Source organism: Brachypodium distachyon, chromosome 5, assembly GCF_000005505.3.
Source record: "Brachypodium distachyon strain Bd21 chromosome 5, Brachypodium_distachyon_v3.0, whole genome shotgun sequence".
Lineage (NCBI taxonomy): Eukaryota > Viridiplantae > Streptophyta > Magnoliopsida > Poales > Poaceae > Brachypodium > Brachypodium distachyon.
The window spans coordinates 25,679,655-25,702,409 of record NC_016135.3 but is presented as its reverse complement, the minus strand read 5'-3'; the positions used below and the strand labels follow the sequence as shown (position 1 = coordinate 25,702,409).

Sequence of the window (22,755 nt, the reverse complement as noted above, 5' to 3'; positions counted from 1 at the left end):
AATTAATGTAATCTCACAAAACTATTATGTAGTAATAATTAAAGCAATCACCATTATTATTAGTTGAGTAAGAAAGTACCAAACTATCATTTTCTCTGTTGACTCGGAGATCCATAAACCTTTCTAAGGGAGGTGAGCAGCTGTACACGAGCAAACCTCCAGCATCAAGTAAAGGCATCGCAACAACACCATTAAATGAAGTCTCACACAACAAGAAACAACTTAAAAGTCTTTTATAGGCACCTCTCGTGTAGAGATCCATACATCATGTGTTAATTTTTAATTAAATAATTCAATGGGTATCTGTAGGGCAATATTAATGTTTATGCCCACTTTATGAGTTTGCGGGTACCTGCCTGCTAGAATCTATAGGCAAAAACATCATACATGCCCCACAATCAATGGGCATATTATTGGAGGGTATCCATCTCCATATTATCCTTTTGCCAACTTGGACTAATCTGCCTACGCTAGCTTTGGTTGGAGCAAATTAGTACTCCCTCCGTTCGCTTTTACGGAGCGCATAACTTGAACAACTCAGTCCAACAATACCATGCGTCCTAGCACACGAGGTGCGGGATGGGGGCAGGCGTGCAGCGGCCGGCCAATCGGTGCCTCGTTAGTTTCTACTAATTGGGCAATAGGATTGGAAATGCCTGGAATTGAGTGCATGCCTTGGCCTAGTTCAATACAAAAGTGCAATGCTGGGGCTGCCTTGGTACGCGTGCGGAAACTAAGGTGCCTATTAAAGCAGGACAGAGGGAGTATGTGTTTGAGGTGAGGAGATAGTTGGTTATGGAAGTTTCACTTCAAATCTAGCGGAAATGTGCATCTTGGATGCGCGTGCGTTGTTCCCGTGTGTGGGTTTTTCTATAAGGTGAATGTTGGCGAGTAGTAGAGTGCGTATGGTGATGGTTGTTGTGTTGACTAATATCTTGTGCATAACGTAATTTGCTCTTGATGTTATAACGTGCAATGATGTTGGTGTTCCAGAAAATATGTTGTCTCGCTCTAGATTCTATCTTGTTTTTTGCGGGTGCTTGAACAGCAACGGTTCAATCCGCTTACGCCATCACACTGTTACAACCAATATCGTCGGTCAAGAAAAGTTTATGATTCAGTTCATCACATTGGCTATCTCCATCGTTGCCACATATGGTATAAGAGAACAAGGAGCCTCAATGAAACTTCCCAGCATGATCTCCAATGATTGTAGTGGTTGGTTATTGCTTTGTTTGTTTTTTGAATTGACAACGAACCGACGATTACCTTATGCTCTTCGTCCCTCACTCTAATTTATGTCCTTTTATTGGTCACCCCATGTTAATCATCAGAAAAATGAAACTAGCTGATATCAATGAGGCCTATTTGAGCCAGGTCACCCCTATCGACACAAAATGTTATGGTATTTGCTTCAACTTCTCAAACATGGACGAAATTTTTGTCGTTGTTTTAGTTCAAAGATCGGAGGGACCCTGCATACTGAAATAAGTAACGTAAATTTATATAAATTTTTATATAAATCCACGTCAGTTGTTTTGGACTGAGAGAGTAAAAAATTTCTACCGATAAACGATTTACAGTAGAACATTTGCTCTTTCGCTAACAGAACAGTCCGGGTAAACTCCGTGGAGTTGGTAGAATCGGACGCTCACCACGCGTCGACATTCCACGTGTCGGTAGCCCAGCCATCGATCCCATCCCACCCAATCCCCAAATCCACACTCCTTTCCTTCCCACTCATCCAAACCCCAAACCCCCAAGCGCACCGGCGTTCGCCGGAGAACCTCCCCGCCGGCCGCCGCCATGCCGCCGCCTCTCCAAGCCCACCGCATGCTCCTCTCCCACCGACGCGCGTCCCCTATCCCTCGTCGCCGCTTCACCGCCGCAGTCTCTTCCCTCCCATCCGCCCCCGCCAAGACCCTGGCCCCGGGCCCGGGCCCCTCCTCCATCCTCTCCATCCGCGAGTCGCTCTTGTCCGGCGAGAGGACCGCGGCCGACATCACTGCCGAGTACCTCTCCCGCCTCCGCCGCACCGAGCCGATCGTGCGCAGCTTCATCCACGTGGCGGACGCCGCCGCCGAGCGGGAGGCGCAGGAGCTCGACCGGAGGATCGCGTCGGGTGGGCAGGATGCGGTGGGGCCGCTCGCCGGGGTGCTCGTGGGCGTCAAGGACAACCTCTGCACTGCCAACATGCCCTCGACTGGCGGGTCGCGGATACTGGATGGGTACCAGCCTGCGTACGACGCCACGGCAGTGCGGCGGCTGAGGGAGGCGGGCGCCATTGTGGTTGGGAAGACTAACCTTGACGAGTTCGGCATGGGGAGCACTACCGAGGGCTCTGGGTTTCAGGTTTGGCGGCTCATTGATCTGATTCTTATGCTGTTTTGTCCAAGTCCACTGGAGTTTCCATCATCTTAGGTTGAAAATAGTTGTGGTAAATGCGTATTATTGTTGGTCCGTAGAACTCAATGAAATCAAACTTGACGACTTAGTTCATATATCGGATTGCAAACAGGCGACAGTAGCATACCATCACCCCGCTTCAGCACCGTACGATTACTTGGACGTGAGTCATTGGATTGACCTGTTAGGGAATGCGTCGTGAGGCAGGCCCAAATTATGTCTTCCGCTACATATGGAACTTCTTGCTTTTTTCTGTCTTCTTCAACTTAACTTTTGTTTCCTTTGTTTTGTAATACATCACTCTTGTGGTATAATTTTGGGGCAATATAACACTAAAAAGTTAACGATTATGGTATGCAGGTGACAACAAACCCTTGGGATGATTCCCGTGTGCCTGGTGGATCCTCAGGTGGTTCTGCTTCTGCTGTTTCTGCTAGACAATGTGTGGTGTCCTTAGGGAGTGATACTGGTGGAAGTGTGAGGCAACCAGCATCGTTTTGTGGTGTAGTTGGGCTAAAGCCAACTTATGGACGTGTATCTCGTTACGGACTCATGGCTTATGCTTCATCACTGGATGTTGTGGGGTGCTTTGGATCATCAGTTGTTGACACTGCAACCATGTTGTCTGTCATTGCTGGCCATGACAAGATGGATTCAACCAGCAGCTCACATGTAAGGAATTTGGAACTTCACCTTAACTTATATTTTCTATTTTTTTCAATCCAGCTAAGCTTTCATCTGATTTAGTCGGGGAACAACTCATACCTTCCTTTTCTCCATATGTTGAGTAACTATGGCTAGGAAACAGCCTTTAAGCAGTAGAGATGTATAAAACAAGAAAAAAAAAGTTCATATGACCATAACTTGCCTGAGCAAGACCTTATCTTGCGTGGACATTGGCAAGTGCCTTTTGGGACTGATTCTCTCTCTGTTGTTTATTTGGTTCTCATGAATCGTAACTTAAGTGTGTGACTTATTCGATGCACATATAGTGTTGAACCGCTGTAAATTCGCAGTTAATATACCCATCAAACTTTTGGGGGCAGAGGACTATAATATAGCCCGCTCAATCATATAAAGTGCTAATGCAAAATTCACTACATGCAAGAAAAAGTTCATGGCATGCTTACAGTTTTTTCTAATTTTGATTTTATTCGTTTTGGGATCTACATCTTTGCAAGTTGATCTGGAGCCAGTAGATCATGAAGCAATAAGGCATAATAGCTGGTTCATTGCTGCTAAATCTGATCTCTCGTGTCACTTTCTCAGGATGTTCCAGACTATAGATCAGACTTGGTGTCTCTAAATTTACTAGAATCAAAACCATTAAATAATCTGAGAATTGGGATTATTCAAGAAACTCTTGGAGACGGTGTGGACACTGGAGTCATATCATCGATCAAAGCTGCTGCTTCACACCTTGAACAATTGGGATCTGTGGTGGAAGAGGTTTTGTTGCTTCCCTCTTACTGGGAAAAAAAAAGAAGGATACTCTTTCTTGTTTTCCATTAAATTTGTACAGATCATAAAATATTTAGTGAACATCTTTTTGCATTTCAGGTTTCTCTGCCTTCATTTTCTCTTGGCTTACCAGCATATTACATACTGGCCTCTTCTGAAGCGTCATCTAATCTGTCACGCTATGATGGTATCAGGTGGCCTTGCTGTACTCAAACCTCATCATTATCCAAGTATTTCCAAGTTTATAAATATTTATGTTCCTGGAAAGTCATTTTCAGGTATGGAAGGCAGGTTTCGGCTGATGACTTGAATGAGCTTTATGGAGATTCCCGGTCTAATGGTCTCGGTCATGAGGTACCGTATGCCAATGGGCCAACCCGAAGACCCTCCTCCCCATCTCTCATTATGTCTTTATTGTGAGTAAATGAACATCTGTAGTACGAAAACACTTTTCTGCTCAAATAGGAAGCAAAGGCAGTTATCATAGATGCTTAGGAGCAGAGCTGTCACTGTGTCTCAGCAACAGCCAACACTCCTATCAATGTCACTGTGTACAGTAACATGGAGGAGATGAAGTAAGGATCATAATAGCTAAGGGCTAGTCGCATGTTCCTTTAAGTTTGGCTTTGCGTAATGCAGCCTTTTCGATGTGTCTATAGTACTGGATATATAATAACCATTAGATCTTTGGCTGTGCGTATGATGCATTGATGCATATGTTGGGAGATGTTCTCTTCCGTTATCTAAAAGAAACTAGGCACTAGATCTTAAGTCTTCAACTGTTTCAAACCATTTGCAAGTACATAGGTAAATTCCCTATGTACTTAGAAAGCAAAGTTCGGATCAATTTAGAAAGTGGATTTGGTCCCTTGTCAAGGGGAGTTTTCAAATTTAGTGCATGTGAATTCAGACACACATAGGTAAACTCCCTTTGCCTTCCATGGTATGTTAAGTTGTCAAGCCATGTGTGCCAACCAACTCTGGACATGCCATGTCGGTGACCCAATGCTAGTTGGAATGCTAACTGTATCTGATATTACTAGGGGTAACATGTCAGCTGAATCAATTATACCGCATGCTACATTGGGTAGCACTTGAAGCCTTTCTGTTTTATATGACGCACAATCATGGTTACTGGTAAGTTGCCTGAGAAAACAGTCCTGATGAATCTCGTGAAAAATAAAACTTTGATTCCTATTTTCAGGTCAAAATGAGAATTTTAATGGGAACTTATGCATTATCTGCTGGATACTATGATGCATACTACAAACGAGCTCAGCAGGTAATGGTAGAGAAGTAGCAACCAATTCACAATTGCATTTTTTATTATTTTTACTTCTTAGCAGACAAATTATACTGTAGTAGGTGAGGACGCTGGTGAAGAAAAGCTTCGAAGAAGCTTTGAGAAGATATGACATTCTTGTTTCACCTGCGGCTCCATCAGCAGCCTACAAGATAGGTATGCTTCTTCTAAAAAGCTATGAATTATTTCTTCTTCCTCTCCTAAAAGAAAAGGGCCCTTCCCTGTTTGCCTTTCCCATTGATAACTTGAGCCGTTTTGGCAGGTGAAAAGGCAAATGATCCATTAGCTATGTACGCTGGAGATATCATGACGGTATTAATTGTTGAATGCACTTTTTTTTGTTGATAACTGTAGGCTAATCTTTATGGCGAATCTCTATATTGGCCTTTCCCAAATTAACATGTTACCTGCTGCACTATGCACCTTTTTAGTTCTTGCAAAGTTAGTTTGATATATTGATAAAGTTACCATGCTGAGGTAGAATTCTATTCATGGTCATTTTGTGATGTTAAACTTACCACAGCGGTGCATCTGAAGGACTGCAAATCTGATTACCGATGCAGGTGAATGTTAACTTGGCTGGTCTTCCTGCATTGGTTGTGCCTTGCGGGTTCGTCGATGGTGGATCTGCAGGTCTCCCTGTTGGACTTCAAATGATTGGATCCCCCTTTAGTGAGGTAATATATGTTGCTATTGTTGACCTGTAATGTCGTAGCATGGTTCCAGGATTAGTGCAATTTCCTTGTCTGTTCTTTCTACCGATATCCTTCTATTGAGAGAATCCGCTGACGATCTGTTTTCTTGACACTTCTACAGGGGAATCTGCTGAGAGTAGGTCACATCTTCGAACAAACGCTGCAAGATTTCAGTTTTGTCCCACCACTGTTGGCAGATAGCTAGATGCATTGTTGCATTTCTTCAACTACTCTGCGAGCAGTTCCTACAGCTACTGGTTTTGAAGGTCCTCCTATTCATTCCTGAAGCGATTCTGCAGACAACTGCTCTGCACACATGGAATATTGGTTCACACCAACCAATGATAGTTTTGTAATCTTTTTGATTGGTCAATAATAGTACGGCTTGTTAATGGCTTAATGTGCATCACGTCGTGTGCTGTTCGTTGAACTATTCTTTTTGAAACAGTCAACTCAGGCAACTTCTGATCACTTCTTTTAGAGTATCAAATTAACATTATAAATCACCACGAAACTGGCAATCCTGACACAACTTTACTTGAATCTAAATTTAATGTTTATTTGGTGCCAAACATGATCGAGACCACATATTCCCAAGTGAACGAAGCCATATATCAACAAACCCAATTGCAACGAATTTTAAAGGATATAAAAGCTGCTCGAGCCAAAATGAAATACACAAGTCTGCAGCTTAATAGTGAACCATGCCAATCCAAGTACACCTTTCTGAATAAATACGTATCTAAAACGAGCATGCAATGCAAATGAAATATGGTACAGAATGAATTTGCTAACAGAGCTGCACATAGCCAATCCGTGCTGAAGTTCACTGGCAATATTCGGGGTTCCAAGTACAGATTATTTTGGGTCTTGGATGGCAAGAATTCAGGCAACGCCTGAAACAAAACATCCACCACTCTATAAACAGATGCAATTCTGGAGCTCCAGCGCCAGAACTTATTGTTTCCATCACTGCAAAAAGACCCAAAATATACTGTCAGAAAGTTGGGAAACGACGCACTGTGATTCCATATGTCAAGATAAAACAGCTACACACATTAATCTCGCCTAGCATTTTTTGGCATGGCGAGCAAGGTTTTCCTTGAGGGAGAACAATTGGGCTTTCCTCCACTAGCAAGTACTGCCAGCCCATTAGCGAGCAAGGTTAGGCAAGGAACCAAACATGACCTAACTTGCTCTCGTGCGTACATCTCAGCAACAGTATTATGGCAGTGTCAACAAGCAGAAGAAGTTAATAGCTCCTATTTTAATTCAGCAGTTAAAAATTAGGCTTTTGAGATCAGGTCCACCATGCCTATGCCATGCATTAGCTTTACGAAAGTACAACCCATACAGTTCAAAATGGCCTCTATCTTAGTGAATTCAGAATGGCCAATGACTTCTGTTACTTATGAGTTCAAATCCACAATGGCGCTGCCATACATTTTGCTTCGCAAAACGGCGAAGATACAACTCAGCTGCTTATATCAAGTGAACCTATCACCTATGTTTCAGGCAAACTAAGAGAATTAAGTTATAATTCTAAAAGGCTAAATTCATATTGCCAAGTTCAAGTATCAAATTACAGAGCTACAGTGTTACCAGCTGCTCATGGAGTCATGCACCACACTGAAGATTTACCCGCACTCAGTTAGGATTTTATACAAAGAAAAATTTATTGGCATGATGCTAGATTGCTATCGCAACTACCATCCCTAGCCACCCCTCTCTCTGAGATGTTAGCCTCCCCCCTAGCTTCAGGTGCGGTAAACTGGTTACCCTCAGTCCAAATGTATCTTGGAGCTAAGAAATAGTGCGTGATCATCTAACAGACTCGGTAAATTTAGAAGCATAAAATTCTTTGGTACCGAATTATTGCATATATGATACTTAAGGATTTTTTAGCACAATGCTTACCTAATTTTCTGGAAAACAAAATACTCCTTCCATCTAACAAAGGATGTCTCAACTTTGATTAAATTTGAATGCATCTACACACTTAGTCATGTCTAGATACATCCAAGTTTTGACAAACTTGAGACATCTTTTGTTGGGCGGAGGGAGTACCAAATTCCCAATACTAATACTCCCTCCGTCCAACAAAAGATGTCTCAAATTTGTCAAAATTTGGATGTATTTAGACATGACTTAGTGTATAGATGCATTCAAATTTAGTCAAAGTTGAGACATCCTTTGTTGGACTGAGGAATATGTGTGTGTATGAGTTCCCAGTCTCTTCTTGTCTAACGTATTGTGATGGCTGATGAGCACATGGAACTACATTGTTCTCTAATTTTCTCTGGTAATTCTGTGTAGGGATTTGCTATCACACTTCAAGGCCATGCGTAACTAATCTGCCAGTGAACCTAATGCTATCATTTTAGACCAATTTCCTTGGATAAACATCTAGAAGTTAGAACACATAAACAAGACAAGAGCAAAGATAAAGCCCATCAAATCTTATTAACTACCTCCTTTTTGGTATACAAGGGCCATCACCAAAATCCTGAGATTTCAATATATAAGGCCCTTCTCTCCTCCCACCAACTCTCATCTCAAATCATCCAATGCATGTTCTACTAACTTTTTGACTAGCCAGTGCATGAAGGAGACGGGTAATTAATCAACAAAATTTAATGCTCGGTTCAACACTTTATTCTTTATTAGGCCCTCCTTGGTTACAACAATTTTAGAGATGAGCGTTATATACTGAAACAGAGGGAGTAGTGGCTAAGCTCATCAAATCTTACTGACTAGTGGTTAATGATTAGAAACTTATGGAGTGAACAATTGTTTGAATACACTACCATAACGGGAGGCCAGCAAACTTTCTATGTGACTAATGTGAGGATAACATAATCATGCATACACTTGTGATTCTGTATTTTGTTTATTTTTCTTTATCCACAACCATGTCCATATAAGAAGCAATACTTGATTGGATAGTGAAAAGAACTAAAGCAGTAGTATTTCTGAAAGAAAGCATCACAGCTAACACACCTATCTAAGAAAGGTTTCTAATCCTAGAACCAAAAAATGAGCACAAGACAGCAACGCTACGCACCGATTGAATGATTGTATACTAGAGGTGATCAGAAGATGATGTCGTCGTCCTTGTCGCCGCCTCCAACCAGTATGTTGGTCGCAGCCCCCATCGAGATGCCCCTCTTGAGCGCCAGATCCTCCGCAAGCTGCTCCTCCGCGAACTTCTTGGCCTCGATCATCTGCCGCTCGATCTCCCTCCTCTTGTACCCCTGGATCTTCTTGAGCCTGAAGAAGTCCTCACGCTCGAGCTCGTCCAGCTCACCCTTGATGTAGGTGATGGTGTTCTCCAGCCTGGGCTTGACGACGTTCTCCAGAGCGTTGACACGGCGGTTGGTGGTCTTGATGGCCTCATCAAGCGTGAGGAAGGAGGTCTGGAGCGAGGCGAGCTCGACGAGCACCTCGATGGCCTTGACGTGCGCGGTGCGGCAGGCGGACACCTGCTGGCCGCCGCGGGCGAGACCCGTGAGACTCGGGGACGCGCCGGAGGGCCCGCCGGAAGCGCCGCCGGCGGGGTCGACGAAGTGGGAGAACTTGGGGAGCTTGACCCCGGCGACGTTCTCCTGGTGTGAGCGGACGCGGAGGGAGGCAGAGCGGACGGACTGGAGAACGACGTGGCGGACGCCGTCGCCGGCCACGTACTTGGCCTCGGCGAGCGAGAAGGAGGAGGCCCGCATGGCCTCCCCCATGGACTCCTTGGTGGCGACGATCTTCTTGAGGATGGCGCGGAACTGGACGGTGAGCGCGTCCGACTTCTTCTTGAGGAGCGCGTGCCCGCGGGTGGCGCCGATGAGCCGCGCCTTCACCACCCCCAGCATCGTCACCGTCGGCACCACGTTCAGGCGCTGGCTCTGCCCCGACATCTCGCCGCCTCTGCCTCTGCCGCCTCCGATTCGCCGAGGAGTCTAGGTCGCCGGAGATCTGAGGGCAGGAGGAGGAGGAAAGGGATCGCTGAGGGAGGGGGGAAGATGGGTCAGATTATTAATGTTCCGGGTTGGATCGGAATATTGTTTTCTCTATAATTCCTGATTTGTTTCGATACAAAAACTCGTGTGAGTTGGACCGGGACACGTCTCCGATGACAACGGCAGACCGTTTTCGAATTTTCCTCCCCTTAGAGGGTCTCCACGCACTGTTTTGTCGAAATCGGGGAGTTTTCTGTGAATACTTGATGCATACAGGGCCTTTCTGCAGTTGCTTTGTGGGAGGGGGAGTTCAATGGGCCTCGGAGGCCTTTCTGGGCCGAGTAGCCTTCACTCACGCCGCTTTGGCCCAGAGTCCAGGACGTACACGCCGCCTTGTGCGATGCCGCATCAAGTATCAACCGATGATAACAATATCGTAATTAGAGGACGGCTAACAAACAAACAAACTAACTAACAACAACAACTAGGTTTAATCTCTCTACCCGGCCGCCTCGTCGACCTCCGCTCCGTGCGTGCATGAGAAGACCTAATAACAATGTGTTCCTCTCCCTCCATGACGTCGACGACGTCGCCTCGCTCCACTGCGACCGGTCGTCCTCCTGCCGCCACGGCGAAAGCGCCTTGTGCTGCCCCGACGACTCGCTCGACGAGGTCCTGAACTGCATACCGCCCCTCGAGGACGAGCTCCTGGAGGCGCTCGGCATCGACTGCTCGTCGCCGGTGCTCCATGGAAACCCTAATAACAGCGCCGTGGACGCGCGGACTGTTGTGGATGTGCCGCCGAAGTCTGAGCACTCTTTGTCCGTGCAGGAGCAGCTCGTCTCCCCGTTCCACCACTGGACTATTCCGAAGAAGCCGCGCGGCCGTGCCGGCACCGTCCGCAAGCGGCCATGGCCACACCCTGTCATCGTCGGCGCCACCGGCTACCAGTTCCGTCATGGTAGCAATGGTGGCCCTCGGCAGCCCACGGAGCCACGCCCTGTCATTGCCGCCGCCACCGGCGCCAACCAGTTTGCACAAGGCAGCAATGGTGGCCGGCGGCAGCCTGTGAACCCAAGGCGGGGGCGGCGGCCGGGGAATGAGGACGAGAACGAGCCGAGGGCGTGCAGCCACTGCAAGAGCACAGACACGCCGCAGTGGCGCGAGGGCCCGCTCGGGAGGCGCACGCTGTGCAACGCGTGCGGGCTCCGGTACAAGATGGGCCGCGAGAAGCTGGTCCCGGAGTACTGCCCGTCGACGAGCCCTTTCTTCAGAGACGGCAAGCACTCGAACCGCCACAGCAAGGTGGAGAAGCTCAGGAAGAAGGAGGAGAGAGCCTCCATGGAGTCAAGCTGACGCTGCCGTTGATGGATCGATCATCTCTGTACATATTCCGTTCTTTAGTGTATCATATCAACCTATCAGGCCATGGGCGGCGGAGTTCTTTTCGTGTTGTTGGCTTTATGTGTTAGCTCGACGATAGGTTAAAAAGGATCGATGGCGGTGTTTCTCTGTAAATATAGGTAACAATTAGACAAAATTCAGGTCATGTGTACGTCAATTACACTTCAGATTAATTCTGTGAGGTATAGTAGCCAGTTCAAATTTGATTGTAGAACAGAAAATGAAAACTCTGTGATGTACAGTAGCTAATCCAAATTTGGTTGCACGTTTAGAAACAAAAAGAAACTCTGTGATGTATAGCAGCTAATTCAAATTTAGTTCTTCAACCAGTACTATTTGTTTCCAGTGATATGCATTTACAGATAAAACCAGATTCTCTACGTAAACAGACATATCGAACACTGCACACAAAAGACACCTTAAGGGCCATCTATCTGAACAGGAATCAACATATCAGACGAGAAAAAGTGCGAGTAGAAAGGAACGTCAAACCACAGAATAACCAGCAGCGACATCCTACGCGTTAACACCAAAAGGTAGAGTATGTACAGAGATGGCAGAACTGATGTTAGCAAGCCACCTGGACTCTTACAGCCAAAATCCAAGCATGGGTACATAGGTAGGACATGACCCGTTCATGGACAGCCTAATGTTAATTTAGGAAAAGAAATGTATCTACGCAAGATAGCGGCACAGCTTCCTATCTGACTTGTCCCTTTCCAGGAACTCGCGCTCGATCAGGGACTCGATCCTTTTCTTTATCACGACAGGGTTCGGCAAGAACCGTGCCTGCAGCTGCTTCGTCACCTCTGTGACCACGCTGTTGTGGTCCAGGACTCTTCTGGACTTCATGACCCTGACGATGGCGGCCTCAATCTGAGGCTTTCGGTCTTCCTCGACTCGGTGGCGAGTCTCCATCTTTTCTGGTTCCGTCTCCTTCTGCGCAACCACTGTACCAATCTTCACCTTGACCAACTTGCTGGTGAACTTATCATTGAAGTGGAAAGTGTCACTCTCAGATATATCTTTGCTCATCGGTTCCTTCCGCAACACATTCTTACCCTTCACACAGGCAAGAGACTGGAGGCAGCGCTTCAGATCAACATGTGGAATAGCTGTGGCCTGCTGGATTTCGTTGTAAGTCAAACTATCTACTGAGTTAAATAGCATCAAGACACACATCTGGTACGTTGAGACATTCAGCTCATGTCTGCGGCCTCCAAATGTTGCTTTAATGTCTGCATCCCCCATATTTGTCTGCTATGTCAACCTCCTGCCATTGTGAGTGCCAAGGTAGTATGCCCGGAACATCTCACATACACCAAGGATCTCAGGTGGAAGATTGCAGGTAGCACATGGTTGGGTTGGCCAAGACCCAGTTGTGAGTATCTGAACAGATATTGTTGGAGCATCAATATCAGCAGAGAGATTGGCATAGAAACTTTGCATCGTATCCTGAGACGTCTTCAAGTCAGTGAACATGCCTTCCAATTTTGATGTAAACTGGTAGCCACATTCCGTCTTCAGCTTCACAAGCATACTCCTCTCAGCTTCATCAGAAGTAGTTTTCCCAGATAGAAGACGTTTTGCCAGGTGTTGCTTGTAATACTTCTCAAAAACATCTTTCTCCTGCAAGTACTTGAAGAGCATCATAAGCTTGTCCAGTACTGCCTCAATATCCTCTTCATTGGCTCCTTTCACACCTTTTCGAAGCTTGTCGTCAACATACAATGATATAAATTCCGGGGAGCGGTTGTTTAAGTTGATGAAATTCTCGAATGAGGAATTCAAAGCATTTTGGAAAACCTTGTCATTGCTGAATGAAACACTGACAATCTCATCATACTTGTCCTTCGCATTTATAAGACGCTGGACAAAATCAACAGGGTCCTTTAACCTCTCTAGGTCAGTCACTAAAGTCTTCCCAGTTTCCTTAACATGAGAAGCCATGATAGATCTAATTGTTGAATGCCAATCGGGAACACTCTTGAACAAGTCATACATCCTGGTAAGGTCTTCATGTCTGTCATCAATGAGCATATTCACAAGACCAGAGTGCTCCATATGAATCAACCTCTGCATGTGATTTGAGAGCATCTCTTTATCCACAACATTAGCTATTTTGTCTGCAGTTTTGGCATCCATATACTGTGAAACACGTTCCGATTCCTCAGCGAGCCGCCTCTCAGCCTTCTTGAGATACTCACCACAGTCGCAACACTCAATGAACTGCTGTGACTCACAACTGTAGAAACTTGCAGATACCTCAAGGAAAGGCCTCTCAAAGTCGGCCTGATAGACAGAAGACCCAAGTTCCATCAACATTTTGGTTGTGTTCCTCATTAAACCTCTGTTTATCATCTCGACCATCCTCTCTCTATGAATGTGTTCAAGAAGTGTGTCAAACAATCTAGCATGAATTTTGGGAGAGCGGATGACGATATCTCTCCACAATTCTAGACCAAGTTCAAAGATAGGTGTCTTTTTGCTAGTCGGAATAAATGTTCTATCCATATACATGAGTATATCTCTGATCATTTGTAATGCCTTGTTGTGATCAGCCCATCTTCTCTGCAGCTCCTCCAAGAACAAACCACCTTGGGCAGCCTCTACTAATCTGCACCTTTCTCTGAGGTGTCCTTTCAAATTCTCTATCAGTTTTTCATAGAGCTTCGGACCATGTTTGTGAAGAACCATGTTATAAGCAGTCCTGGCCAACACAAGAAGAAAATTATGTTATAGAATTAAAAGGAAAGAAGATATATGTATTACAGTGTTAAGATCCAATAGAAACTTCATCAATATGACCTAAAAGGAATATTCAGGTGATAAAGCAAGACATTCAATGGACAGAAACAACAAGAGAACACAGGATTGCAAAACCACATTAGTTTCCTAAACTATTGCCAGAATTGCAAACAGTTTGCTGCTTTTCTTGGCCTGCCACGTCATAGAACCAAAAACACCAAAAATAACCCCTACAAAATGACATCCCAAGTAGTAACAACACTAAAAAGTAAAAACCCAAACCACCTCCCAAAAGATAAAAGTGCAAACAACAAAGACGTCCGATACATTTTCTGAAACATTTTACAAACGATGAATTATACAAATCATGTATAGAGTTTGTTATGTTGAATAGTGAGGCCCATACTTTGTTAAATAGTTCCCCACTAATCTGAAAAGAAAAATCAGACAAGTCATTTTTTACTTTATTCCAAAGCAACCAGTCTATCAAATAATTGAACCTTCAAACAGGCCTGGTATACTCAGCAATTTCGTACCACACATCCTTACAGAGATTAAACTACTCCCCTTTGGTAAACAGATGGCATGTTAGACCTCTTTTCTTGTTCAAGAATAGATGACATTTCAGGATTTCAAGGAGAAAATAGCATGTCGTTTCATACTGTACCCCTACCGAGTTAAATGGGTTTCGTCTCCCTGCATGCTGTTACTCCTTCCATGGCATTGAATTCATGCATCCAATTGCTAAGCCCCAAGAATGTGTAGATGGATCAAGTTATAGGAAACTTGAGGATTACATGTGCAATAGGATATAAAAGATTAAAAGGTGAGCACTCAATAATGAAGTTTCCCAGTATTCACTGAATTAAAATCAGCTATAACATGAGAATTTTGCTCAAAGGAATCATACCTTCACAAAATAAATGGCAAAGGTCCAGAAATGCGACCTTCAAGAATCTTTTTCTTAAATAACATTTCGAAACAAAAATTACTAAGTGAAGTGCGGAACGTGAAGCAACATGAAACATGAGAACAGAATACTAGCAGAGAAACAGAGGGTAAACTGGTAAACCATACATATGGCAATTTGAAAGAAAAACAATATGCAGATGTTGACAATATTTTATCATCGCATTCCTGCCCGCTCCCAGCCTAATTCCTAATTCTCTAAACAACAGAGTAAGATGATCAACTGTAAGCAAGTGAATTTCAATTACTTCTATTGTATGACATTGGATAAAAATTCATAAAAGTATCGCATAAGTTCAGCACTAATCTGTTCTTTTACAAAGACTAGATGCAACACAAATTATCACCCATGCAACAACACTAGTAACTAAAAGTTCCCATTTACATCCAGCATTTAAATCACATGAACACATAAACATGAGAAAAAATCAAGGAACTTCAAGGTACCATCCCTTATAATTACACAAGCATAAATTAATCGCAGCGTAATAAAAATATATTTATCATCACAAAACATCGCTGCCAGGCTGTCAGGCCAAAACTCAAAACACATGCAATTAATTTCTACCAAAACCACTGGAGGAGCAAAACATGCCAATTCCCGAACAATACAAACTCACGCAAGTCACAGCCACACGGTCGCAGCAAAACCCATGAAAACGATTCCTACCCAAATTAAGTGCTACAGTACACGACTCAGAAAATGATCCTCTCAACAAACTCCAATTTTCCAAACAAAAATCTACATACTTACCTAGGTCTAGGTGGCATAAATAACCAAATAGATAGCCCTGATCAAACAAAACCTTTTTAAACTACTGCATATCCCAATCAAATTGACGATCATCCAACAAAACCTAGGAAACGATCCACACTTGGTCGCTGCATATCACGAGGAACTGAAATCTAGCAACAGAGACTATTCGTACTAGAACACCTATCCCCAGTTGCATTGCATTACCTGTTCACCCTGCTGACTAGACTCCACAGCACACGCAACGATGGTGGACCAAAATTAACAGCAAACAATTAAGCAAGGTGGGGGTACGCGGCTTGGACTAGAGTTTTCAACCTGTAGAGCTCCTCAAAGGAGAGGCCGCTGGCATTGTGGTTGTGAATCTCGCGGATGGCGTCATCGAGGTTCTTCCAGGACTTGAACTTGGGGTCCGCCTCCACCCGGTGCTTCGCGGAGTTGCAAACTGTGCCAGAAGAAAAGGACGTAGTTCCGGGCAAGAAAATAACAATTCCAACTTGGAAAATAACAATCTGTTCCAATGATCAACCAGACAAGCAGCAAGCAAACACATTGCGTTCATAGACGGTCGAAGCTCAGAAGTTGACCGCAGTGCTTCAGGCAGAGGTTGAGATGCAGAGACTCCGAGAACAAGCTAGAGCAAAGAAAATTTCCACTTTACCGGATGATGTGTACATGGAATCAAGGATATACCCAGCAGGCAGCAACCCAGCAGCACTATACATAAAAAACAGGTCCAGAATCCAGATCACACAATTATAGTTCGATATCCCAACGACAATGACAACCATGACAAATACCCAACTATCAAAACACTCCTGGGCACTCTAGGATTTAAATATGCCCACCAATGTTTCTACCATAGCTTAAGCACATTATACCATTATAAATGGGTGAACAGATTCAGTTTGAAGGCACAGAAAACACCCCAGCCCCTCTGCTTGCAGGGATGTCTATTGGAAAACATTGTTTCCCAGCAAGAAGCACAGTTGACCAAGTGAGCCCCCAACAATCAAGTAGCATTATGGAGGAAATATTAGCATTAAACTACCTCACATCAAACTGAATATTATTGGTAGTTAAACCTGAGTGCCTGAAATAAATAGACTAGATTAAAAGAAGGGATAAATTGCATGCACAGAAAATGTTTGAAGAAGACAGCTAACATATAATTGACAGCGAAGGCGCAGAAATAGTTATACTGAAATATGCATAATTCAGGAACTTGTCTGCAGCATTAGAAAGTAGAAACCAACATGATTATTCAACAGCCTCTGTGCTTTTATCTGTTTTTTCCCTTACATTGCAAACTCTACTAAACTCTCTTTGTGTTTTTCACTTCCTTTAAAAAGAATCTTGAGAACAGGCTGCAAGACACTACACACTAGAAAGGACCCATCATATCAAATCACGGCATTACGAAACACTAGTAAACATCAACTTCGAAAAGGGCATGGAGCAGAATGGAGATAGCATCAGTAATAGCCATCCTAATTGATCGATGATAAAACCCCAAAAAATGTGTAAGCACAGTACTGTACAGATTACAGAAGTGTCAAAACATATTGTAACAGACATCATCTTGATGTCCCCCAACACCCCAAAACATTGTAAATTTCCAAACAAAGAGGAAACCATCTGTTCAACATTTTATTTTCATCAACCGGTGCCGATAAGACGAGAGGTCAGGTCATCATAAAGTGGCGGATGCGAAACACTTCACCATCTTCCACCAACCTGCCATACACCTCCTCAACATTCCTGGTCCTGATATCCAGGTAGAAGATGTGCTGAAAATGAGTACCACCATCGACCATGAACACGAAGTCGGCATTGTCACCAGCACTCAACAGACGTAAAAGCTCGTACCTCCCATCATCTGGTTCATCAACAACATCACCGTCCTCATCAGCAATAAGGTTTGCAAGATCACCAAATGCCGCGGGCAGAGAAATGTCAGCCTCCAGCATCCACGTGCCCGCATTGCCACCATCGCTCTTGCAGACCCAAACATGCAGATGTAAGCCCTTGATCTCGATGAAGTTGATCCCAAAATCATTATATGCTCGTGAGAGTATCTGCTTATCCGCGTCCAAGTCAGTCCACCAATCTGGAAGCTGGATGACACGGAACCTCATGGAGACCAAATCCAAGCGAACAATGTAGCCGTTGGAGGAAAGCATGTAGAGGTTGTCGCCCACAAGCAATTGATCAAAGGGAAATCCAAGCGTAGCAGAGAGCCCTGTGACGTAGGAGACGTTGCTGACCCAGTTGTCTCCTTGCAGGAGGGCCAAGCGCACCATATCTTTCGGCTGATGGAGCTGAGTGGGGATGCCGACGTAGACGCACAACGTCCCGTCGCGGCGGTAGTCGCCGAGGAACCAGAACATCTTGTTACGAAGGGGATGTGGCGGCAGAGGCGGTAAGAGGGCCGGGGCTGGCGCTGGGTCCAGCGGGCCGAGCACAACGTAAGGACCGGCGTCGCGGCGGCTCTGATTGAGGAGGACGCGGCCGTTCCGGCAGTCCATGACAACTGGTTTTTCGTCGGGGTCGAGGTTGTCGCCGAAGTTGCCGAAGAAGGCGTCGTTCATGACATCCGCGAGCTTGGGGTGCTGAGACATGGGCACGAACTTGGTGCGGTCCTGGGCCGAGTGCTGGAGGCCGAGGGCGTCGACGAAGCTGACGTAGAAGCCGAGGGGCCGAGGACGAGGGCGGCTAGCGAGGCGGTCGCGGAAGCGGACGAGGAAATCCCGGTCGGTGGCGCGCCTTCTCCAGGACTTGTTGACTTGGGAGGCGAGGACGAGGAAGACGGGAATGTCGAGGCGGAGCAAGATCTGGTCGAGGAGGTGGTCGAGGCCGAGCACCTCCGAGACGGCGGCCGGCTGCTCCATCTCCATCTCCATCTCCGGCTGCTCCATCTCCGCCTCGCCGTGTGTTGCTTTTCGGAGGTAGAACCGTGTGTTGTTGGGGAAATGTGGAAATGGGAGAGGAGGGACTTGGCGTTGGCGACTTGCGTTCCGTGGGGAGAGAGTAAATAGAGAACGGATTTAGCGTGGGCCTGGACTTCAGTTTATTTTGGATGGGCTGGGCTATATGGGCTGCACGTTTTGATGCAACAGGCTCGAATGTGGCGAGGTTCGGAGGTAATGGAGGAAATCTCTACTACGTATTTGACCCAAAACAGCTCAAATGCTCAGTGTTTGGTATACAGCGCTCCTGTAATCCTGTAATTCCTTTTTGAAATCTACACTTGAATCGTTCCAGAAGATTTTCTTCAGTCATTCGTTTGAACCAACTTAATCTCACCATTGCAAGCACATTCTTCTTCAAATAAACAAGAAAACAAAGATCTCTAATACAGGAGTAAATTTTATTGATAAAAGTTCGTGGATCTCTAAGATAACCAAGCATAACTAATTTGATCGACCAAATACGATCTCAATTACTGATCTCCCTGAGTGTGAACCACCGTGCGATCGACGTGCCTACTGATTAAACTCTTAGAAAAAGAGAATCATCCAAAGCAGGAGTCTAGGGCGGCATGAAAGGACACCTCGCCATGGAACACGCCGTCGATCATCTCCCTGTACCTATCCTTCTCACCAGACAGCATTCGCTCGTCATCCCCGGCCCTCTCCCTGATCTCCCGGAAGTGAGCTTCCATGGCGCTCCTAATGGCCGCCACGCCGCCCGGGACGCGCCCGAGCAGCCGGTGCATCCTGGCCATGTCCGAGCACCTCCCCTCGGCGAGCATGGCCGCGAGCCCGCCCACCAGCCGCGCCATCGCCACGCCGTCCTTCTCTACCATCTCCCACAGCACCACCGCCGCGGCCTTCTCCCCCATTTGCGCGGCGTCGAGGCCGCAGCGGGCCGCGCGCGCCCTCTCGGCGTCCGCCATGGACTCGACCTCGCCCAGGTACTCACCGCACGAGGAGCAGGAGCCGAGCTCGAGCCGAAGGCGGACGGACTCCACGGCGTAGAACCGGGCCGCCTCGTCCAGGAACGGCGCCTCCAGGGTCTCTTCATACGCGCCGCCGCCGAGATCCACCAGCATCTTGGCCGCGGCGGCCATGAGCCCGCAGATCTCCGCGTCCACGGGCGCCCCGCCGGCGCGCTCCCGGCGAGAGATCTCGAGCAGAGCGGCTCGCAGCGTTGCCCCCACCGGGGTACTCTCGTCGGACCCGACCACGGCCTTGCGCCATGCCCTGTGGCCTAGCTCGCGGACGGGCACCTTGCCTCGCTTGGGGACGAACACCGCGTCCATGTACCTGACGACGTCGTTGATCATGGCAACGGCCGTGCTGTGCGTCTTCCACTTCCCCAGCAGCTCCGGCAGGAACGCGCCGTCGTCCGTTTGCGCGGCGTGGTCTGCCAGCAGAGACGCCGCGAGCTTCTCCGCCTCGGAAGCCATGGTGGTCGCCACCTGGGTGTATAGCATCTCGCCATGGCCGAACAGAACCACGTCGTAGGCACACCTGGGATGGGGGAATCAGATCTCGTTCAACAAACTACTAACCGGCGAGAGATTATTCGATTAATAAACACGAACAGATGTATGATTAGCGGCGGAAGTCTCAAACCTGTAGAGAGTCTCGAAGTCGAGGTCTCGGGCGTTCCCGGCGTAGCAATCGCGGAAGGCGGAGGAAAGCGCGAGGCAGGAGTTGACGGCGAAATCGGGCGCGACATCGGCGCGCCGCCTGAAGGGCTGGATTTTTAGGCCTTGGCGGCGTCTGGGTGGCTGGCCCGTCGCGTGCGCTGGAGCGGGGAACATCTCGTGGGCTGGGCCGTGACCTAGAGATTCGCGACGGTGGCGGCGGCTCGAGAGTTGTTTATATATGGAGGTGATGGGCCTCGGAAACACAGAGCTGTTAGGGTTTTTGGGCTTAGAAAACCTGTGTTTCTATTGGGCCCGTCGTCATAGACAGGCTCCTCCGGCTGCACGGCCGTATATGCGGCTCAACGACAGAACGTGCCACTTCTTTTCTTTTTCCCCTCAATTCCTCAAATCTCTTTATCTCCTTTCCTCACAACACAGGATAAAGCATGTAGTAGTGAGATAATGAACTTACAGAACTGACGGAAATTCCATATCATATCGGTTGTCAAACAAATACCAGCCCAAAAGAATCTAGAGCAAAGAAAATTTCTTCAGCTCCAGTGACTGAAGGTATTGAGCAGGAAAGCTTACCACACTTCTAGCATCTCACCATGATTTGAGGTAACATGTCCAATCTAACGTTTTTTTAATGTATAAACTAACTTCCTGAGCTGACCATGACCTGCTTTCTTTCGATCTCTCCATCCTCACCAAGGAGTACTGTAGATGTTTGCTTTCCGACATTTTCAAGATAAAACCCATTTACTTCTAGTTCTTTTTTTTGCCGGGTATTTAGTCCAGTTGGTAAGATAAAACAAAGAGGAAACCCAACAGCTAAGCTCTGCTACCCTGTTGTATTATGTCTGTCTCTCTGATGCTGATCCCACGAATACTGAAGTCCAACGTGCGCGTGGATAATATTGGGAAAATGCGGGGGATTGAGAATCAAACTTGAGACTTTTGGTTCTGATACCATGTTAAGATACCTCGTCTAGCCATCCCACCTAAAAAACCGATCTGATATAAAGAAGAGATATAATATGTTTAACACACTGTACCTAAGAATAACGCTCCGTATAGACCAACGTTTCTCGACTACTAACAAAAAGGACCATGAACATGCTTGCCAGCCACAACCTTTGGCTCTTGTTGCATCTGAAGGGTGCACATCAGCAGTAATGCAGTATGCCAGACAATGCAGATAAAATGATGCTGGCTAATTGGATGCAACTGTTCATTGACCAAATGATGTCAACAAGTTAGCTCAGATTCAGAGAAATTCAGGAAAATGCTACAAAGAAACATACAGGATCATGGAGCATGTGTTTTTTGTTTCCTTTTCACATAGAAACGATCCTCGGTAATCAAGCATTTAAATCTTCCAACCAATGTTTCCATCACAGCTTGACCACAACACCACTATTATAAACGGATGAACAGACTCAATTTGAAGGCACAAAACAATCCCCAACCCCTCTGCTTGCAAAGATGTCTATTGGAAAATATTGTTTCCCGGGCTCCCAGCAACCAGAAAGAAAGCACAATTCCAGTTTCCAAGTGAGCCCACAGCAATGAAGTACTCTCTCTGATCCTAAATTCTTGACTCAAATTTGTCCAATTATGGACGTATCTATTCTTAAAAAGCGTCTAGATACATGTAATATTTCGATAACAATTTAGGATTGGAGGGAGTAGCATAATGAAGGAAATGTTAGAAATAAACTACTCCCTCCGTCCCAAATTAAGTGACTCAAATTTGCTCAAATATGAATGTATCTATGCCTAAAAAATGTCTAGATACATGTAATAGAAAGTCACTTAATATGGGACGGAGGAAGTACCTCTCAACAAGCTAAATATAGATAAATAAAGTACATTAAAAGAAGGGATAAATTCTGGCAGCCAAAATGCCCCCCACCCCCTTCCAAAAGAATCAGAATGGCTAAGACAAGATCTATTCACTCCCATATATGCTTGATCTCAACCATCAAGTCATTTTGGAGAAGACAAATACTTATAACATATAACTGACAACGAAGGCGTGGAGTAGTAATGAAATAGGTATAATTCAGGAACTTGGCTGCAGCATTAGAAAGTAGAAACCAATATGATTCAACACTGCCTGTCGTGGTGGCGTCACGGCAGATGCCATGGGATGACTTGAATTGGGGTCGACGGACGATGGGGGATCCTGAGGAGGGAGGACGTGAAGAAGAACACGCACAAATCACACAAAAACACACCGATTTACCCAGGTTCGGAGCCCTCTTGTCGAGGTAAGACTCCTACTCCTGCCTAGATGTATTAGCCGAGATTGATAAGCTCTACAATGGCGCTCCTTGAACTGTATTCTTGGGGAAGAAGAAGAAGAGAAAGAAGAAGAAGACGGGAATCCCTTGAATCTCTCAGAACCCTCTTCCTCACCAAGGGGTGAGGGTCTATTTATGGGCGTCTCCCGGCTCACTGCCATG

The 22,755-nt window shown here is 46.0% G+C and overlaps 5 protein-coding genes and 1 pseudogene across 5 annotated transcripts; 2 read left to right on the top strand and 4 right to left on the bottom strand.

The window, feature by feature from the left end:
• Positions 1 to 1,726: 1,726 nt before the first annotated feature.
• LOC100823644 (glutamyl-tRNA(Gln) amidotransferase subunit A, chloroplastic/mitochondrial) lies at positions 1,727 to 6,336 on the top strand. The gene is made up of 10 exons (XM_003580613.4): positions 1,727 to 2,352; positions 2,767 to 3,078; positions 3,676 to 3,855; positions 3,967 to 4,061; positions 4,146 to 4,221; positions 5,072 to 5,149; positions 5,233 to 5,326; positions 5,433 to 5,482; positions 5,734 to 5,847; positions 5,987 to 6,336. Exons 1-10 carry the CDS (start codon positions 1,807 to 1,809, stop codon positions 6,068 to 6,070), a joined length of 1,629 nt encoding a protein of 542 aa, XP_003580661.1. The 5' UTR covers positions 1,727 to 1,806; the 3' UTR covers positions 6,071 to 6,336.
• Positions 6,337 to 6,492: 156 nt separating this feature from the next.
• LOC100824871 (V-type proton ATPase subunit D) lies at positions 6,493 to 9,925 on the bottom strand. The gene is made up of 2 exons (XM_003580617.4): positions 8,930 to 9,925; positions 6,493 to 6,837 (listed from the first exon to the last, which is right to left on the bottom strand). Exon 1 carries the CDS (start codon positions 9,768 to 9,770, stop codon positions 8,958 to 8,960), a length of 813 nt encoding a protein of 270 aa, XP_003580665.1. The 5' UTR covers positions 9,771 to 9,925; the 3' UTR covers positions 6,493 to 6,837; positions 8,930 to 8,957.
• A 424-nt stretch (positions 9,926 to 10,349) lies between these two features.
• LOC104581443 (GATA transcription factor 12) lies at positions 10,350 to 11,168 on the top strand. Its single transcript, XM_010229006.1, has one exon. It carries the CDS (start codon positions 10,350 to 10,352, stop codon positions 11,166 to 11,168), a length of 819 nt encoding a protein of 272 aa, XP_010227308.1.
• A 723-nt stretch (positions 11,169 to 11,891) lies between these two features.
• Positions 11,892 to 16,240, bottom strand: LOC100828044 (annotated as a pseudogene).
• An 832-nt stretch (positions 16,241 to 17,072) lies between these two features.
• On the bottom strand, positions 17,073 to 18,675 carry LOC112269225. Its single transcript, XM_024455457.1, has 2 exons — positions 17,557 to 18,675; positions 17,073 to 17,454 (listed from the first exon to the last, which is right to left on the bottom strand). Exons 1-2 carry the CDS (start codon positions 18,603 to 18,605, stop codon positions 17,373 to 17,375), a joined length of 1,131 nt encoding a protein of 376 aa, XP_024311225.1. The 5' UTR covers positions 18,606 to 18,675; the 3' UTR covers positions 17,073 to 17,372.
• A 526-nt stretch (positions 18,676 to 19,201) lies between these two features.
• Positions 19,202 to 20,458, bottom strand: LOC104581441 (cullin-3B). Its single transcript, XM_010229004.1, has 2 exons — positions 20,268 to 20,458; positions 19,202 to 20,162 (listed from the first exon to the last, which is right to left on the bottom strand). Exons 1-2 carry the CDS (start codon positions 20,456 to 20,458, stop codon positions 19,202 to 19,204), a joined length of 1,152 nt encoding a protein of 383 aa, XP_010227306.1.
• Between the last annotated feature and the right edge of the window lie 2,297 nt (positions 20,459 to 22,755).

What these genes read in the sequence shown, in the direction of transcription:
- LOC104581441 (XM_010229004.1), bottom strand. Translation starts at nt 20,458, where the DNA reads ATGTTCCCCGCTCCAGCGCACGCGACGGGCCAGCCACCCAGACGCCGC. An exon ending in GACTTCGAGACTCTCTACAG is followed by an intron (nt 20,163 to 20,267) that starts GTTTGAGACTTC and finishes CCCCCATCCCAG; the next exon opens with GTGTGCCTACGACGTGGTTC.
- LOC104581443 (XM_010229006.1), top strand. Translation starts at nt 10,350, where the DNA reads ATGAGAAGACCTAATAACAATGTGTTCCTCTCCCTCCATGACGTCGAC.
- LOC100824871 (XM_003580617.4), bottom strand. Translation starts at nt 9,770, where the DNA reads ATGTCGGGGCAGAGCCAGCGCCTGAACGTGGTGCCGACGGTGACGATG.
- LOC112269225 (XM_024455457.1), bottom strand. Translation starts at nt 18,605, where the DNA reads ATGGAGCAGCCGGAGATGGAGATGGAGATGGAGCAGCCGGCCGCCGTC. An exon ending in GATGAACCAGATGATGGGAG is followed by an intron (nt 17,455 to 17,556) that starts GTACGAGCTTTT and finishes CCTGGATATCAG; the next exon opens with GACCAGGAATGTTGAGGAGG.
- LOC100823644 (XM_003580613.4), top strand. Translation starts at nt 1,807, where the DNA reads ATGCCGCCGCCTCTCCAAGCCCACCGCATGCTCCTCTCCCACCGACGC. An exon ending in TGGGATCTGTGGTGGAAGAG is followed by an intron (nt 3,856 to 3,966) that starts GTTTTGTTGCTT and finishes TTTGCATTTCAG; the next exon opens with GTTTCTCTGCCTTCATTTTC. An exon ending in TTGGATCCCCCTTTAGTGAG is followed by an intron (nt 5,848 to 5,986) that starts GTAATATATGTT and finishes ACACTTCTACAG; the next exon opens with GGGAATCTGCTGAGAGTAGG.